This window comes from Fukomys damarensis, unplaced genomic scaffold (genome assembly GCF_012274545.1).
Source record: "Fukomys damarensis isolate Sample0158 unplaced genomic scaffold, DMR_v1.0_HiC HiC_scaffold_20, whole genome shotgun sequence".
In the NCBI taxonomy this organism is placed as follows: Eukaryota; Metazoa; Chordata; class Mammalia; order Rodentia; family Bathyergidae; genus Fukomys; species Fukomys damarensis.
Window position 1 is genome coordinate 36,574,540 of NW_022900932.1, and position 17,547 is coordinate 36,592,086.

At 40.2% G+C, this 17,547-nt stretch overlaps 2 protein-coding genes and 1 pseudogene across 4 annotated transcripts in view; 1 reads left to right on the plus strand and 2 right to left on the minus strand.

The window, feature by feature from the left end:
• Asah2 (N-acylsphingosine amidohydrolase 2) overlaps positions 1 to 14,173 on the minus strand; it is an 85,391-nt gene extending 71,218 nt beyond the window's left edge. For all 3 annotated transcript variants that reach the window (XM_033766629.1, XM_033766630.1, XM_010606285.3), the window contains exon 1: positions 14,047 to 14,173. The gene's annotated coding sequence lies outside the window, so the exon portion shown is untranslated. The remainder of the gene's footprint in view (positions 1 to 14,046) is intronic.
• LOC104849759 (serine/threonine-protein kinase tousled-like 1) lies at positions 7,652 to 8,735 on the minus strand (the record flags this gene model as incomplete). The annotated part of the gene is given in 3 exon segments (XM_033766337.1): positions 7,652 to 8,221; positions 8,224 to 8,476; positions 8,478 to 8,735. Coding segments are annotated over 3 exon segments (993 nt in total), but the record flags the coding sequence as incomplete, so codon positions are not given.
• Positions 14,174 to 15,812: 1,639 nt separating the features above from the next.
• Positions 15,813 to 17,547, plus strand: part of LOC104849758 — a 7,488-nt pseudogene continuing 5,753 nt past the window's right edge.

The following is a 17,547-nucleotide window of genomic DNA, read 5'->3' on the forward strand; positions in this document are numbered from 1 at the left end:
GGAGATGGTGACTCTACTACCCAACTCTGCATCAGCAAACTAAGAATGAAACAGTTTCTGCTTCTTAGATGTGTGACTCCATCTGGGCTGAGTTCATAAGTGAGTGGTCTGAGCACATGGGACTTTCAGAGTAACAAGGCCTAAGTGATTCCGATCCATGGAACAAGGTGTGTTCCACCCACTTACTCACTTTGCTAATCAGAAAACAAGCTGAGCTGCCTGCCATTCCCCATGAGATAACCCTTGGATGCATCATAAAAGATAAAATTTCTTCTTAATTGTGTAACTATACTGTGATTTACATGTGGGACTTGATTACACTAGGTTGCCTGGAGCTATGGCCAAGTTGTCAAAATTGCAGCCTTGCAAATGAGTCCAGAGAGCTGTAGATATGATTGGAAACCAGCATTTTTCCCATTCCTATGTGTCAGTTCTAGGGGTGATATATTCAAAACAGTTACTGGTTCAGCTTGGGTGCTGCCCAATCAGAGCAGATGCCAAGGTAAACAACAGGCAGGACTGCATTCCTGCTGAATATCAACCAGCCTGGGTGAGCTTCTTTTTAAACAAATTATGAGATTTGCATTGACTGAGAGGTTTCTTCCTACAAAGACCCAATCAACGAGTTATAAACCTTAGAAGTAGAATGAGTAGTCATAAAACAAAGCCAAAAAGAAAAAAGAAAACTCTCCAATTTCACCTCACACTGCTAAAAAATGACTTCAATCCATCATGAAGGAAACAAACTACTAGTAGTAATTTTATGAAGTCTTAAGAGCACCATTAAAGAAGAAATCATCAGGAAACTGGCATGATGCCTCTTACACGGCTGCCAGAACTACTGGGTGAGGATGCCTCTAGTCAGACCACAATTTTGTCATATCAAAATACAATTGTGCGAGGGAAAAAAATACAATTGTGCAGTGAAAGAAAGCATCTTGCTGCAATATAGGTGGGTCATAAACTGAATAATCCTTCAAATCCCTTGGAGGGAGAGAAAACAAACATAGTTTGCAGAGGGAAAAAATGAAACCATAAACAATGCTTCTTTTCCCAGGAAAAGGGGTGTGCCTATGTAGGAGACAGGCCTCAAGGTCTTATTTAAGCAGAAATAAATATGTGGACACATTTAACAGCTCTCCTAAGAGTTGAGTGCTTTACAGCAGGTAAATATGTAAGGGAAACCTGAAGATTCTATTTTCAAGGAAACAGCACCAGATAACAATGGGTGTTCAGACAATGGGGTTGAGTAACAACTGTCAAAATCGGGAAATCTGTGCCCTGTTGTGGTGGTTGATCTTAGTTATGTCAAGTTGATTGGCTCGGGAGCCACCGAGGGGATCAGCAAATTGCACTTCTGGGTGTATCTGGGTGGGTCACAGAGGCATGATCGTGGTATCACATCTGGTCCCTCACCCCTTTGTTACTGAGACTGATTATCAGCTCTACTCCCTCACCACTGTGAATTAAGCAGTTGTGCTCTGCCCTGCCCTTCTGCCATGATGTTCTTGACTAGATGCCTGCCGACTATGTACTGGATTCCCTGAAATTGTGAACCAAAGAAAACTGCTCCTGTAAATTGTGGATTTCAAGTATTTTGTTGCAGTGATGGAAAAGCTGACTACTATAATACACTTAACTAAATAGGTTTAGCCTTCTTCGGGTCAGGGCTATGCCAGACAAACTGAAAATATGTGGGCCATAAATTGCAACTTGTGTTATAATCTTTTCCTTCCTCGCTTCAAAACTATTTTCTGAGCATTTGTGGCATATCAGATATTGTGCTTGGGCTAAATGATATAATTCATAAGACAAAGTTCCTGCCCTCAAAAAATCTTACAATCTGGACTGGGGACATAGCTCAAAGATAGCGTTGGCCTGTCATGCATAAAGTCCTGGGCTCAATCCTCAGCACTGAAAGAAAAAAAATCTTATAATTCAATAAAACAGATGATGGGTAATTCTAAATTCTACTATGAGTATCTCTGGGGTATATAATAGGAAATCCTATAAAATGTGATTGCCAGAAATGGGGGTGAGAAGTAGCTTGGCCAAAGAAGTAATGTTGAGGGTCAGGGATTTAGCTCAGTGGAGCCACCACCTGCCTCGCACGCACAATGGCACTGTTCAATCCCCAGTACCAAAGAAAAAGGTGGGGGGAAGTAATGTTGAGGCCAAAAAGGTAGAATTAACCTAATGTATCATTTATCTTTGGCTGCACAACAAACCATTCCAAAATGCAATAGCTTAAAATAACAGCAATTTATTTAGCTCACAGTTGTGTGGGTTAGCATTTGGGGCAGAGCCCAGCAGGGCAGCTCTGACAGGGAATTGGCTACCACACTGACAGAGCTGCGAGGGAGGCTGGAGGCTGGTGGTCTCGGGTGGCCTCTACTTGGGCAATGTATGGCCCTCATGGTCTTTTATTCCTCAGCAGGCTAACCAGGGCTTGTTCCCATAGGAACTGGAAACTCTTTAAGAGAAGGAATGGGAACATGCAAGCCTTTTCCATGCCCAGGTGCAGAGATGGCCCACTGTTAACGTCCTCTGCATTCTGTTGACCAAAGCAAGTTTCAGACCCAGCTCCAATTCAAGGGGAAGGGAAACGATCCCTTCCTCCAGACAGGAAGTCCCAGAAGGTACAGAAGTTGTAGTAGCAGGAAGAAGAAATGTGGCTTTTTTGGCCATCTTTTTCACCTGATAAAAGCACAGTGTGTGTAAAAGCCTAAGGATAACAGAAAAAGAAAAGGACTTTGAGAAATCCTAAGTGAGTTGAGATGACAGGAGCATAAAAGCAAAGGGGTTAAACCTAGTTTGAAAAACTAGATGAGGTGTTATAACGAAAGTAAATCTTAAGTTGAACTTTGAAGAACAAAAAATGATTTTACCAAGTAGCGTTATAGAAGTGAGCACAAAAACTGAGCATTAGCCAAACAGCAGGAGCAGTAAAACCCATAATGTTTACAACAGCAAGCAGTGTGGCTTGGCTGAGTTAAGGGCAGCACTTCTGAGCTTGTTTCTACCTTACCATCCTGAAAGATGATACTTATAACTCTTTCATATTCATACCCTGATTATGCCAGAGTTAAGTGAGGCAAGATATGGAGTTATATATGAATGCCAGCTCTCTGACTATAATTCCACACTCTCCCACCTGCCAGTCCTTTGTGACACCAAATCTAAGGCCCACTAATGCAGGCTTTTGTAGAAGACAATGAAAGATATAGCTAAGAAAGTTAGTTACAGGCAGAGCTCAGAGCTCGGAGGTGCTCAGATGCCAGGCTAAGAAACTGAAACTTAGGGAAGGCAGTAAAATGTCTCTGAACATTTTTGCATAAAACTAACGTTTCTGCATAAAACTGCACTTTTCAATCATTTATTGGCAAGATGGGTAAAATTAAGCAGAAAGAGCCTAAGATGTTTCTTCTCTATCCTCTTCTACCAGGCATAGCTAATGGATTGGGAGACTTTTCCCCTAAGCTTAAATAGATTTTCAAATTCTTCCCAGCCAAGTGTTGTAACGTGATGAGGCAAGCTGAAATCTAATGTGCTATGGGCAGGCAACTACTGAAGAGGTGAGACACCATTTAAGAGGGAAGGGAGTGGAAATAGGAAAGGAAAATTCCTTGAGAAGTACTGGTGAAGCATGTCAATAGGACTTAGAACTTGCTTAATGGAAGATGGGGAGCAAGTAAACAAATATTACTCCAGTTTTCTAAGGTTGTGAAAGAGCTGTGGTGCTATTGATATAAGGGGAATAGATGTAACTCCCAAACCTAGCAGATGTTCAAAACAGGAGTCCGTGTTCTCTAAAACTGAAGAATAAATTCTAGGTACAATGGAGGTTAAGAGTAGGAAAAATTTATTGAGAGAAAGATAGTTTCTGTCTAAGAGAGAGAGAAGGGGAACTGGAAAATGGGTTGCCCACCCACCCCACTTTTCAAAGGTGTTTTATATGCCAAAGCCATGATGTAAGGCAGGTATAAAGAGGGACAAAACCATAAGACCCAATGGAAAATTACAAGGTGGGCATGAGATGGGACAAAATCATGATCAAGCAGTAAGATTACAAGTACAGTCACCCAGGTAATATTGATTAAATGGGGATCAGTTGGGAAAACAAGTCCCATACAAGTCTGCACAATTTCTGGAAAGGGAATGAGCTAGGGAGATTGACGTCTATTTAGAATATCAATTGCTTATTCATCCTAGGGGAAGAGTACTTCTTTTTATAATGCTAACCAGTGAATGTGCCTCGATTCTTTTTTTTTATGCTGCAGGCCCAGCTTTGTCTAACTGCCTTATAATAATTTCTAACTAACTTAGCTATCTGCAGTGCTACTAACCAAAATAATAATAGTAAGTTTTAATTCAAAAAAGGAAAAGGAAAACACACTAATTGACAAAGGAAAAAGAAAATAAAGTTTGAGTGTTTGGAATAAAAACCAAACCTAAAAGCATCAGAATGAAGGTTGAGTCTAAGATTTGTAGCAGCAATCACAAAAACAAGAATCTTTTGAATATAAATAACATTTCTCTCAAAAACTCTCATCTGTATTGAAAGAATGTATATGAGAGAGAAGCCCATTTCTTATTTCCCCTAGAAATATTACACTGTTCAAGAGTTTCAGTAGAACTAAATAGGAGGAAAGGTAAAAAGCCTGATGCAAAAGAGGTTTTCTTTTTGTTTTTTGTTTTGTTTGTTTTTCTTTTAGTTGGTTTTGGTGCATGAAATTGAACCTCCCCACTTAGCTTGTACATCTAAGTAAGCATTCTTACACCCTCAGCTTCTAATTGTTTTAATGACCTGTCTTTCAACTTTAGTTGCATATGAAGTTCTGACTTATCAGACTTGTGAAAGACTTGATCATACAATGAAATGCTTTATTCTGCCACATCTAGCTCAGGACAGTTTTCATGCAATAAACATGGGTGTCCCTGTTCAGAGCAAGGGAGCTGAATTTTAAGCAATCCTCCTTACAGGAAAGCGATGAAGGATTGTGGTTTAGCGTATAGCTTCTGGATTAAGATTCTTTGAGTTCAGTTTGAGCACTGCCCTAATCTGAGGAAGTCACTTAATTTTTCTGTGTGTTCACTCCCTCATCTGGAGTAATAGTGTCTACTTAAGGTTTCTCTGAAGATGCATTTTTATGAGAAATACATGTTAAATGAACTCAATTATTAAATACAACTGCTTCACAATGGCTTTGTTTTAGCATAAACACTTTTATCAAGTGCTAATGAATAACTTTTCTTGCACATTATTATAATGTATAGGGAGTTTTCATTTTCTAACAGGAAAAAAATTTTTTTTACATTTTTATTCTCATTATTTATTACTATTTTGGCTACATTCTCTATGATTTCAGCAGTATCTTAAAGAGACAATGTGTCTATGTACAGTGAAAAAACAAAATGTCTTTCAACATCAGAAATAAGAGCCACAGTTTAACTATACAATTCTGTGGTATTCTGGGGATTCTGTGGTAGGTATAATTTCTGTTATCTGCCACATGAACAACTTATATCAAGTAGGAGCATTATAAATGTGACAATAAAGAAAAAATTCCTTATGGGAGGGAAACACTGCATCCTAAAAAATATTGGGTTTCTACTATACAAGGCAGTTAGGAAGTATTCACATTTTAACAAATCTGTACAAGCCACAAAAAAACTTGTTTATAGGACTGTCATCCCACCTAATAAGAACTTTTCTAGAAATGTCAAATAATCAAGAACAGTTTATAAATCTAGAATCTATGTGCTCCCCAGCCCTAGAACCCAGGAAACTGAACTAAAGAACTCAATATGGCCAACACGGATCATTTTACATTTCTTGACTGTTAGTGAATGCCCAATATCTCTTTTAATATTTGCCTATGATGCACAGTAAACTTGTACCTTCAAAGGTCATTTAACTTTTTAGCAAAAGAAGCAATGTCCTTTAGCAGCAATTAAAGCACTTTTAAGAAGACTTTAAAAAAATACAATATCCAATTAGAAAAGCCATATCTTAAAACATTTGAATAAGAATAAGCTGCTAAAACTTAGTAATTGAATAGGACATCTGTACAACAATTTACAATAGAGCTAGAAGGAAATTTATCATTATCCTGCATAGAACTGGTCTGCATTTGGTTACATACTCTCTCTTGTTTTAATGAACAAGTTCTGTTACCAACAGAAAAATACATGTTAATAATTCTAACAAGGTGAAAACACTGGAGAGTTTACAATTTAGTGAATACAAATGATTCCAAAACAAACAGCTTTTTCTTTAAAGGTGTAAAGTATCTAGAAATAGAAACCCTCCCTTTAATATAACCAGTGGAAAGAAAAATGGACATGTGAAAGTGGGAAGGGTAGGGGAAAGGTAATAAGAAAAAGGAAAAAAATAGAAAACTTAAAAAGGGAAATAAAATGTTTATAGATGGGGAGAGGAGGAGGGGGTGAAGGGAGAGCAGGGACAAGGGGAAAAAATGAGAACCAAGACCTGTTATGTAAAGGTACAAGTGTGAGAGACTGCTTGGGCCTGCATAAGAAGGCTGCCCTCAACCTTAGCCTTTGCCTCAGTGGAAAAATCCCACTAGACTACATACGTGACCTTTGGCAGGTCTAGCCCCTGGGCAAAACAGGAAATCTTACAGAAAAAATAGCCCTTTGTGCTAACCACAGGGTCACCGGATCTGGAGCAGGAAGCAGGTGGTATTTTCCCCGTCCTACTTGCCCCTAGGGATTGTGCACTTACCCCTCCCCACATTTGGTAAAATACTGATTGCTGTATGGTTAAATGCTTGAATGACTCATGTGATTGGTAGAGGATTTGCTTGAGCTGTCCAATAAGCTTGCTGAACCCTCCCCCTGGGATAACAGTATATAATCGTTTTGCTGAGCCAATAAAGCGCCTTTGATCAGAAACCAGACTTGGGCCGTGTACTCTAACTTCTTAAAGATTTCCTCCACAGACATTCAAGATCGGATCGGCCTCTGATGACCCACGAATAAGAGGCGGCTCTCACCTCCTATTCCCCGCGGGACGGGGTCCCCCCAGAGAGCCGCATACAAGAACCCAATAATGAATGTAACTGTACTGTATACCTAAAATGTACCAATAAACTCAACAAGGAAAAAAAAAAACGAAAAATGGACATGTGATTTTTGAGGTACAACTTGGTAAAAGCCAGAATAATCAAATAACAAAGTCTAACTCTGTCCAAAGATTTTAACTTTCACATTCTATTATTATAAAACACAACGCTGTCATTCAGTTCTTACTTCAGTTTCAGCAGATAAAGTGCTGAAGGCTGAAAAGTGACTGCAGGCACTGTAGTTCTTGTGTTAGAAATGTCTCATATTTTTCCCATGTGTTTTTAAGTAATGAAAAACTATCCTTCATATTAGAACTCTCTAGTAATATATTTAAGTATTATAAACATTCTGTACAGTGTTCCCCCAAATAAACAATCCTATTTTTCTTGAATCTCCGCATGGTATTCCTGTCTCGGCGGCAGGAAGCCACCCCGCGCAGCTCAAGGTGAGCGCGAGAAGGGTACATTTATTTATTCACTGTCCGTTATCCACTCTCATACAAACAATGATATGAAGAAAGTCCGATCACAAACAGTCCTTAACCATGTCCCGTGTAAAAAAGAAAACAGAAAACACTCAAATGCTCTCAAAACTCAAGTGTGCATCTGGAAGCAATGCAAAGGCACCATGACGATCCTGAAGGAAAGTCGTCAGTAAGTGATTGTGCTTGAAGAAGGGGGAGTGGGAAACGCCGTCGGTCCAGCCCTGTGGATGCTTCCTGAAGCATTTGATCTTCTCATGTGTGTGAGAAGGTATGGATCATTCACCAGCTGGGGCACATCACATCGACCTTCTTTTCGGTATGCCAAACAGCATCTTATGAAGGCCTTGGCTTCACTGTTAACAACTGGTTTTACAGGGAACTGGACTTCAGTGGCTTTTAGTATTGTATTTTCTTGAAGAATGTCTTGTTGAGGTTGATTGTGACCAAATGGCTTTCTACCACAGAGACACTGAAAAAAGGTGACTCCATCTGACCACATTTCAACCTTGTTGGAAATCTTTTGTGGCTCTTTTCCAACTACAAAACATTCAGGAGGTAAATACCAGTAAGGGCCTGCTCCTTCGGAGGTTAGATCCATTCCATCTACACCATAGCTGTCATCATCCATAATTTTGGACAGACCAAACCAGTAATTTTGATTTCTCCACATGCTGTCCCATCTACAAGAAGGATATTGCCTGGCTTAAGATCATGATGTGTAATTGGAGGTTTGATCTCACTGAGGTATGTTAGTGCATTTACAATCTCCCTCACAATAGACCTAGGTTCTTTCTCTGACATTAATTTGTGTTGTTTCACATAGAAATCTAAGTCATTGCCTTCACAGTATTCTAACAGTGTACAAAGGGCACCTGTATCCAAGAAAAAATAGTCATACAGTTTTAACTGTTCTGGGGTGATCCAATTCTTTGTGTGTTCTATACTCTCTGCAGGCATGTTTGTGGTAGTTTTCTTGTTTCTCATCTCTCCAGCTTTTATTAAGCTCATAGATCTCCACAGAAGCATATCTTTGTTCATATAGGTCAAAAGCCTTATACATTTCACCAAAGCCACCTCTTCCAAGCAGATGAAGTAATAAATATCTTTCATCTAACGTGGGGTGATCTTTGAACTGTGAATTATCTTCATTGTTTATTCTTTTGAGTTAAAGAGGAAAACCCTTTTTGGTTTAGATTGACTGGAAAAGGAACTTCAAGAACCTGTAAATGAATGATTTCCCACCATACAAGATATTCTTACCCATTCTTACTTTCTTCAATCTTTAAAGCGATCCTAACCCTAGAGCTCATCTGCTCTGGATGCCAGTCATACCTAGTCTTCCTGTGTGTAAGGATAGGAAGATGGACTTTGACAAATGGCCTTCTATGCTGGAGCTTACAAAAAAGCTTTATTTTCTTTTTTTTCTTCCTTTTTTTTTTCCTTTCAGGACTGGGATTAGAACCTATGGCCTTATACATGCAAAGCATGCACCCTGCTACAATCAGGGAAAGGGTCAAAAGTGATGAAAATCATCAAAATTCAGGTGTTTGCTAAAATGACATTGGCTGCTGCCTTTCCGCAGAGAAAGTGACTCTTTCCCCTGGGAAAAGATAGCCTTGAGTGCACTATGATAGTGTCTTTGGTTTTAGCCAAATCCAAGGCACTCTGCTCTAAGTCTTGTTGGCATGTTGGCACCAAGCCACTTTGGTCTGAACACAGCTTAAGAAACTAACAAACAGGGTACAGTGTTGGCATTTTCTCTCTCACCTGCCAAAGGCTCCATCTCATGTCTCGTGCAAGATCCTTCCCCAGAGCATCCCCCTTCATCTTTGGTTCCATCCTTTACCTCGTTGTGTAGTGACATATTATTGGAATGTGCTCATATCTGCTGTACTTTTATAATAAACTTACTTTCATCTATATAAAATCAGGATGTGGCTCTTCTCTGTTGGTGTGGTGTATATGTAGCTTCTTGCTGTTACACACAGAGGCACACTCCCAGCCCCAACAAATTTTTTATTCCTACTTCTAGTAACCCAGAAATGTAAAGGAACTGGAAACAGATAAGAGCCCCAAAGGCTTCCTTATACATCTCTTACTAAGATAGTGTCATAAAGATGGAGTTACAGTATATGATATGATTGGCAGAATGTGCAAGTCTGAGCATTTAAGAAAGTAGTGCCCAGCCCCAGAAACCAGAACTGACTTCACCAGAACACTCCCCATTGACAAACACTTAAAGTACTCCTGTTGAGCAAAAATTTATCTTGGATGTATCATAATATTCTACTCCACAATACAAAATAATATTTTACTAATGCCATTTTTCTCCTAATGTCTTAAAGTGCCTTTTACTTCCTTGTCGACAAATTTTCTGCAAGAAGTAGTGCCACAGAAGTGCTGCTAAAAATGTTGAGACCAGGCTCACCAGGCATAACAGGCCTTGATGTATAACCTTTGCTAATTTCTGTCGTAGAAATAGTCCTACCATTGCTAATTTTAAGCAACCAAAGGATGACACTCCTGAAAGCAAAGTTGGGAAGATCTGTATACAGCCAAACTAAACTGCCTCCAACATACCATTGTGCAAACCACCTCTTAAGGTACACAGAGGAATTGTCAAGCACAGTATCAGATGATCAGGCTATGCTTAGAGCTGAGGAAGCAGGGTAGAGCAGGCATTGAGACTGGATCCTCCAGGTAGATGTTGAAACCATTTCTAGCTAATGTAGTCTGCTTTGTGTAGCAATGTTTCAAAGCTGTTCATTATGTCAACTGCTCCTCTCAGACAAGTCTAGTCTGTAAGGGCAGTTAGACCAATTAGATAACAATAAGAAAAAATAAAATGGTTTCAGATTTTCTGAGACCTTTGGCAGTCTTTTCTTGGCCAAGTCCTAAGAAATTGGCAAAATTCCAGTAAAATTCTCTCCCGGTCCCCAGTGCCAAACTATGCACTTCCCTCTAGCGGTACTAATGGCTGCTACCATACTGTCACCTTCCATTCTCTTCAAATGTTTTGTGGCTGAAGCCATTCCTAGCTAAAGGTGTGAAGAGAAGCCTCACATAGATACAACTGTTTTTTGACTGCACCTTTTTTTAGAGAAATCTGGGACAATTTTTTTCATGCTAAATGTGAAGATAGCTGAATGGTACAAGTTGGAATCACAGCCAAAGAGTCCCTTGCTGCAGCGGAGCTGTATCGGAGTTCCCTTCCTTCTAAGATAACCGCAGCAGTCAGATACAGTGATACTGGGCGATTCCAATTTTGAAACCTTGATACTGAGGAAGAATAAGCAGCCACCTCAAAGTTTCTATGACCATCTTTTCAGAGTTACCCATTTCACTCTAATGCTAGTAAAACTTCCTGGTACTTGACCCAAGGAGAGGTCCAGATGAGCTTTGTTCCTTTTCTTTCTCTCCACACTGCATTTTCACTAGCTATTTGGTATGTTCTGTGCTTCTTATACTTCAGCTCTTAGCAGGGACATGGATGTTCTTTCTCTGAGGGGAGAAATGAAGAGACTGACAAATTATCACTCCAGGAAAGTCATAGGAAGGTTCCAATTTGGAAGAACTTTCAGGTCTTCTCCGGACATCTCTACTTTAACCCCTAAGACAAGGTTTCCAGGTATCACTTCACATCACAGCTATTTTCCCTTGGAAGCAGTGATGAGGACTGACCATGTCTTTGCTCAACCTCCTACCAAGAAACCACCTCTCAGAATAATGGAAGGAACACAGAGAGGAAGTAGGGATAGTGCAGTGTAAATTTTGAATATTCAAAACATGTTATTTATGAGAAGGGACCCCCCACACACAGAGAGTTAATTTCTTACACCATGTCTTCCTCTTAAGCTTCTTACACATGCCTGTTCTGGTGCTTACTATTCGATGAGTGTGTAACAACCAAGAGGCAATTTGGCCTTGTAGTCCTGTCCTATCTCTGTTCTCAGCATCATCCCAGGGGTTGGCACACAGGATCCCAGTGCTAAAAATGAAGCAACTGAAGTTCAAGGAAATTCAAAGAGCTAATAAGTTGCAGACACAGAATTTGAATTTACATCTTTTGATTCAAGGAAGTTCAAAGAGCTAATAATTGCAGACACAGAATTTGACTTTCCATCTTTTGATTCCAGCTGCAGCAATCTTGCTGGTGTAGTGGCTGAACAAGGACCTTGGAGTTAGGGAAGGTAGAAGGAGCCACAAGACCAGGAGCAAATGCTGAAGTCTTAGGGCAGAGGCACTTCCGATTTGATAGGTTTCATCTCACTTCAAGGATGACACACACTACTGGCCTTTGTAAGCTTCTGTTCATCAAACTCCTAAAATAATTTTTTATATTGAACACTTTTAAAGGTGACATCTAAAAATTCTATGTTTCAGTTAGTTGTAAAAGTTTTATCTAATTTTCTATAAATTGTATCTATATTTTAACTACATTTTGGGAAAAACCTTGAACATCAAAACCAACTTATAAATTTAGAGAAAATATATACCACAGAACCTCATTAGTCAAACCAACTCCATTACCAAATCAGGTTGCCAGATCAACACAATATTAGGCAACATCTGACTTCATGTTTTACTTTCTATAAATGGATTCATATATATGCCCTATCCCTGTACTAACCTTCCTGCTCCTTAACTGTAATTATGACACAGAAAGACAAGGCACAGAGTGTAGACAAAAGGAGATTGAGTCTGCTTTTTTTCTTGTCTCTTGCAGGCTCCGTTTATAAAGCAATGTGTTCTGAAAACATCTTTTTGTAGGATGCCCAGAGAATTCTCTACACATGGGATCAAAGCACCATCCTGAGATTCCGGAGGAGTGTGACCTCCAATGAGTTCTGGGGTAGGGGATATCTGGAAAGGTGTTCAAATGGACGTTGAGGATCTGGACCTTGATTCCCTGAGATGCCAACTGCTTCCTGTTCCCCTAAGTCTCCAGCTCCTCCATCTTCACCACATGTACAACGCTTGCATATTCTGCCCTCACATCCCAGTTGTCCACTTGCCAGACTCAGTGTCCTCCAAATAGTCTCACTGCTTGCTGTTGAGGAGACCCAAGTTTTGTTTGTTTGTTCATCAACCCCCAGCCTTCAGAGCCTGGGTTCCAAATTCCTTGCTTTCATCACATTTTCATAACCTTAGCAAACCTTTCTGACTCCGGGGAGAGTGATTTAAGGAGATATTAAGCTAGTTTATATAAAAATGTTCATGGGCCGGGGATTTAGCTCAGAGATATGGTGCCTGATTTGCAAGCACAAGGTCCTGAGTTCTATTCCCCGTACCAAACAACAACAAAAAAAGAAAATGAAAATGTTCGTCACCGACCACCTTATTTATCTATTTTTTTTCCGACTACCTTACTTATCGACGGAATCTCCCATTGGCTAGAAATTCTGGTTAATATAAGAGAATCTATGGGCACTGAGAAGGAAATATTTTGGGTGATTCCAAGATATTTTAATAAGTTTTGATCACTGTGCTGGGAAGCATAACTTTAAGTAGGGTCTAAGCCTGACAAGCACTATCCTATCAGTTAAATCTGACAGTGGTGCTACCTAGGAAAAGTCACCAATGTCCTGTAGTCAGTTGGTGGCTGACATTGCAGTATCAGAAGGGAGATAGAATGAGATCCAGACAAAGTTTAAGTCCCAATATTCTTGGAAATTCCTTTAAATCCAAATCTTTGAGGGTACTTTGAGTCTGAGTCTCAGATAAGTGAGAAAATAAAAGTGACAAAATAAAAGCCAGGTATGGTGGCACATGCTTCTAATCCTGGCATCCTGAGAGGCTGAGGGAGGAGGATATTCAAAGTGATAGGAAGACCCAAGTGAGCCCATCTAAGAGATTCCTTAAAGAAACTGAGATTCTGAAGGTTACTTCAGATATAGATAGAGCTATAGAGATAGAGATATAGACATAGAAATGTGGCTGAAGTTGTCAGGTTGTAAGAAAAAGAAAAGGCCACATTTAAAGTGATGCATCTCTCACTCAGGCATATGGTAAATTGGGAGAACTTCGCTCTTTAAATCTAAAGGTTTGAATCTTGCCTTCCAAAATGTGGTAGAAAAATGGACTTCTGCCACTTGGCTTCAGCAGTTCAATAAATAACACTTTAAACCAAATCCATATCTTTGACTCCAGATATAAAGATTAACAGCAAGAAGAGCAAAAAAGATGTCTTTTGAATTCTGCTGTTGTAACGACATTCAGATGACCTGACCGTACAGCACCAGAATCAAGATAATATTTTTAAAACTCTTCCATTGCAATAAGAACAATAAATGAGGATGAAAGATCTGCTACCCCACTTCCCTGCACCCCTATACTTATTCTTACAATAAACTGCAAGCTAATAAACATCTGTTCTTTTCCTTGTCCAAGGGATCTTGTTTGATAACATAAACAACCATCTCTTTGTTCTCTCTGGAGAAAACAAAACACTATCAATCAGCAAAGCTACGTACCCAGACAGGCTGCGGCAGCTGCTCATTCAAAACTGCGTATCATTCCTCTGCAAGCCTGAGCTCCGGAAGCTTAAGTATCCTATGCCCCACTGCTCTGAGCAGTGCTGCAGGTTAACTCCTGGAGGCCAAGGCTCACCAGCTTAACCACTTGCCTGCTGACTCACGCTGCAGGAAGAGCACACCCCTGCTGAGCCTACTGAGAGACAAAACTCACCATGCTTGGAAGATCACACCTGGAGTTTGTCATTTTTAAACCCTGCACGAATACCACCTGGAAGGCAGTTACTCATTTTCTCAGAGCCACCGACCTGTGGTCCTCTTTCATTTGGGGAACACTCTGTTGTTTCCCACCATATCAACTACACACCACTAAAAGGAGACTTTACAGTACAAATCAATGCAGAGATGGAAGGGAGGAACATTTTGGATACATGAGTTCAGCTCTGGGAAAGAAGATGTCCTCTTGCTTTTCTATGGAGGGTCTGGAGCTTTTTATAGAGATTGCATGACATAGAGGAAATTAATTGTACGTAATCACCTTGGTAGTTTGCAGAAACAAATAAAATGGTGTTTAAAATTTCCCTGGTGTACATCTGAGGCAAAACCAAAATCAACTTCCTGCAGAATTGCCCCTATTCTAATCTACATGGAAATTACTGGGACTCCCAGGGCCAAAGTTCATTTTTCTAACCTTTTGGCCCTGATTAGCAGGCATCAAAGGCAAGCAAAAGAAAACAGAAAATAAAGACTTTGAGTGTTTGATCGGGTCTTTATAGTCCCCTTCATCCCACCTATGTCACCATGCAGGAGGCCCTGAAGCCTAGAATTTCTGAAGAAAAATGACACTGTCCTTTTGATTATTGGTGAATCACTTTGAGTATCAAGTTGAGGGGCAAGAACTTAAAACTAGGGTAAGTCTCTGTCTGCCAAAAGAAAGTCTACTGTGGACCGCATGAGAAATTAGAAGTTAGGTACAAAGCAGGCAAGTGTGGCACAAGTGTTGGTGAAAAATGAACTATTAACTAGGTGTGGGAGCACACCTATAATCCCAGCACTCTGAGAGGCTGAGGCAGGAGGATTGTAAGCTTGAGCCCAGCCTAGCAAATTACATCTTAGTGGGACTCAAAATAAACATTAAAAAATATAAAAATGAATAAGGCTGAAGGGTGCTGTTCGTGTGAAGAACTGTTGAGGTCAAGAATGAAATAGACAGGTAGCCCCTTGAGAACTGAGGTTGGGGACTAACGGCACAGGTTCTCTTTGCCTTCTGCTGACTGCAGCTGCAGGGCTGCCAGCTGAGATTATTGGCTTCTAACTGGGCTCCTAGGCTCTGGGGCTTTTTTAACCTAAAGTGCATATACCTTGGGAGCCTCAAAGCACTAAAAAGGAGAACGCAAACCCATCTGTACATAGCAGAATATGTCAACCACGTGTGTGATTGTACTGGCACTAACAGTAACAGTGACAATGTTGAATGCCAGCAAATGTACTCAATGCTTTACAAATGTTACATAGCAAGAATTCTAGCTCTATGCCAGGCATGGTGGCACACACCTGTAATCCCAGCATTCGGGAGGCTGAGGCAGGAGGATCGCTGTGAGTTCGAGACCAGCCTGGGCTACATAGTGAGGTCCAGGTCAGTCTCAACTACACAGTGAGACCCTTAAAAAAAAAAAAAAAAAAAAAAAAAAAAAAAAAGAATTCTAGCTCTTCAGTAAAGTCTGTGTTCCCTTCTCTTTCCTGGCCTGCCTGCAGTCAGGGTAGCTATGTGGCTGAAGTCTGGACACAGAAGGTGAGCAGAAGGGATAGGCACCATTTCTATTCTTGGCCTATAAAACCATCTCTATGCGTGATCCTCTCTGCTCCAGGCACACGTTTGGAGGGACAGTTCCACAACGCCCTTGGAGGCTATCAAGGGAAGAACAGGAAAAGACTCCATCCAAAGAAGAGACCACATGGAGGAGAGCTGCTGACCTTTGTGATTACTTCTAAATTATGGGAATGGGAGTTGGGTGGCAACCAGAAAACATGTTCTTTAAGAAGTCTTTTAGGGATACGCAACCATGACAGTGTGAAGACCTCTTCCCTACAGAGCAAAGGCTGAACTCCTTAAGCAGTTATTCAGCCTAGACCCTCACACTGAATTTGCCTCTGCCGTTTCTCTTGGTTACTGGCGATGCTATGTGACTTTTGAAGCTGTGTCACCCAAGGCCTGTGGCTTCCATATGCCCTGGGAGACTAACTCTTGGAGCCCTGAGTCACCTCATAGAAGTACGAAAATCCCAAAGCTGTGTGATGGACCACATACAGATGCTTTGGTCATTGTCTCAACTAAATACCTCCTTCCATTTACCATCCCCAGTAAGGCAGCAGACACGCAGATGAAGCCATCTTAAACCTTCCACACCAGCCTATCATCTAGCGGAATACTAGAAGTAGACCCCATATGTGATACAGAGAACAAAATTCACCCATGCAAGGTCTGCTCAAATCCTGGCCCACAAAGCCATGAACTGTCAAAAATAGAAGGTTACTGACTTAATCTGCTATGCTTGATATAGTTTGTTATATAGCAAGAGATAACTGAAATACACTTCTTCAGGATCCAAGACAGTCTTCATGTATTTCAAGAAGCATTTTCTAACTATTCCACCCACTGACATCCCTGAGTTGTCTATTCCTTTTTACATTTGTATTGAACTGAACTTTTTTAAGATGCGAATTATCCTATTTCACCTGGAGTCCAACCTCTTTTTATTTCACTATACTTCTTAGACCTTATATAATATGCCTTTGATAAATGTTTGAAACTGAAAAGAAGATTCACATAACATGAGACATATCTATAACTATAAGGTGGAGGGCAGGGCTAGGGAAGGTGGTGGCTCTAACTGGTTTCGCTCATGCTGGACACCAGAATGTTGACAATAAGGGTCAGATAGTATTTACTCAATCTGGTATTAATTCACGTATTTACTAAGTGCTTACTAGTTGCCAGGCCCTATTGATAGAAAATGAACAAAAGAAGGTCTTTCTTTTCACTATGCCTTCCTTCTAAATGAAATAAGACCAAAAAAAACAAACAGACAAAACAAAAAAAAAACCAAAGTTAATTATAATATATTACATTGTAAGTGGCAAAAAGAGAATAAAACAAGAGAAGCGTTCAGAAGTTGATTTTATAGCTTAATTTCCTCTAATAGGAAAATTTTAGTAGACATATCAAGGGAAGGAGAAGAAAGTTATGCCATAAGTCTGGGGTAAAGGCATTCCAAGAAAAATAAGCAGCAAGCATAAATGTTTGCAGAAAGAGCGTCATTTTGCAGTTGAAGGAAGAAAAGGTGGCCAGAGCTTGTTAGTCGGCCTTCCCATTGCTGAGGCAGAACACCCAATGCTCACATCTCAAAGGAGGCGATAATCAACAAAGATATATTACTAAAGGTAATTAAATTTTCAGAGACTATACCTTTTGATTGTTATATATTGATTTGATGTGCTTAG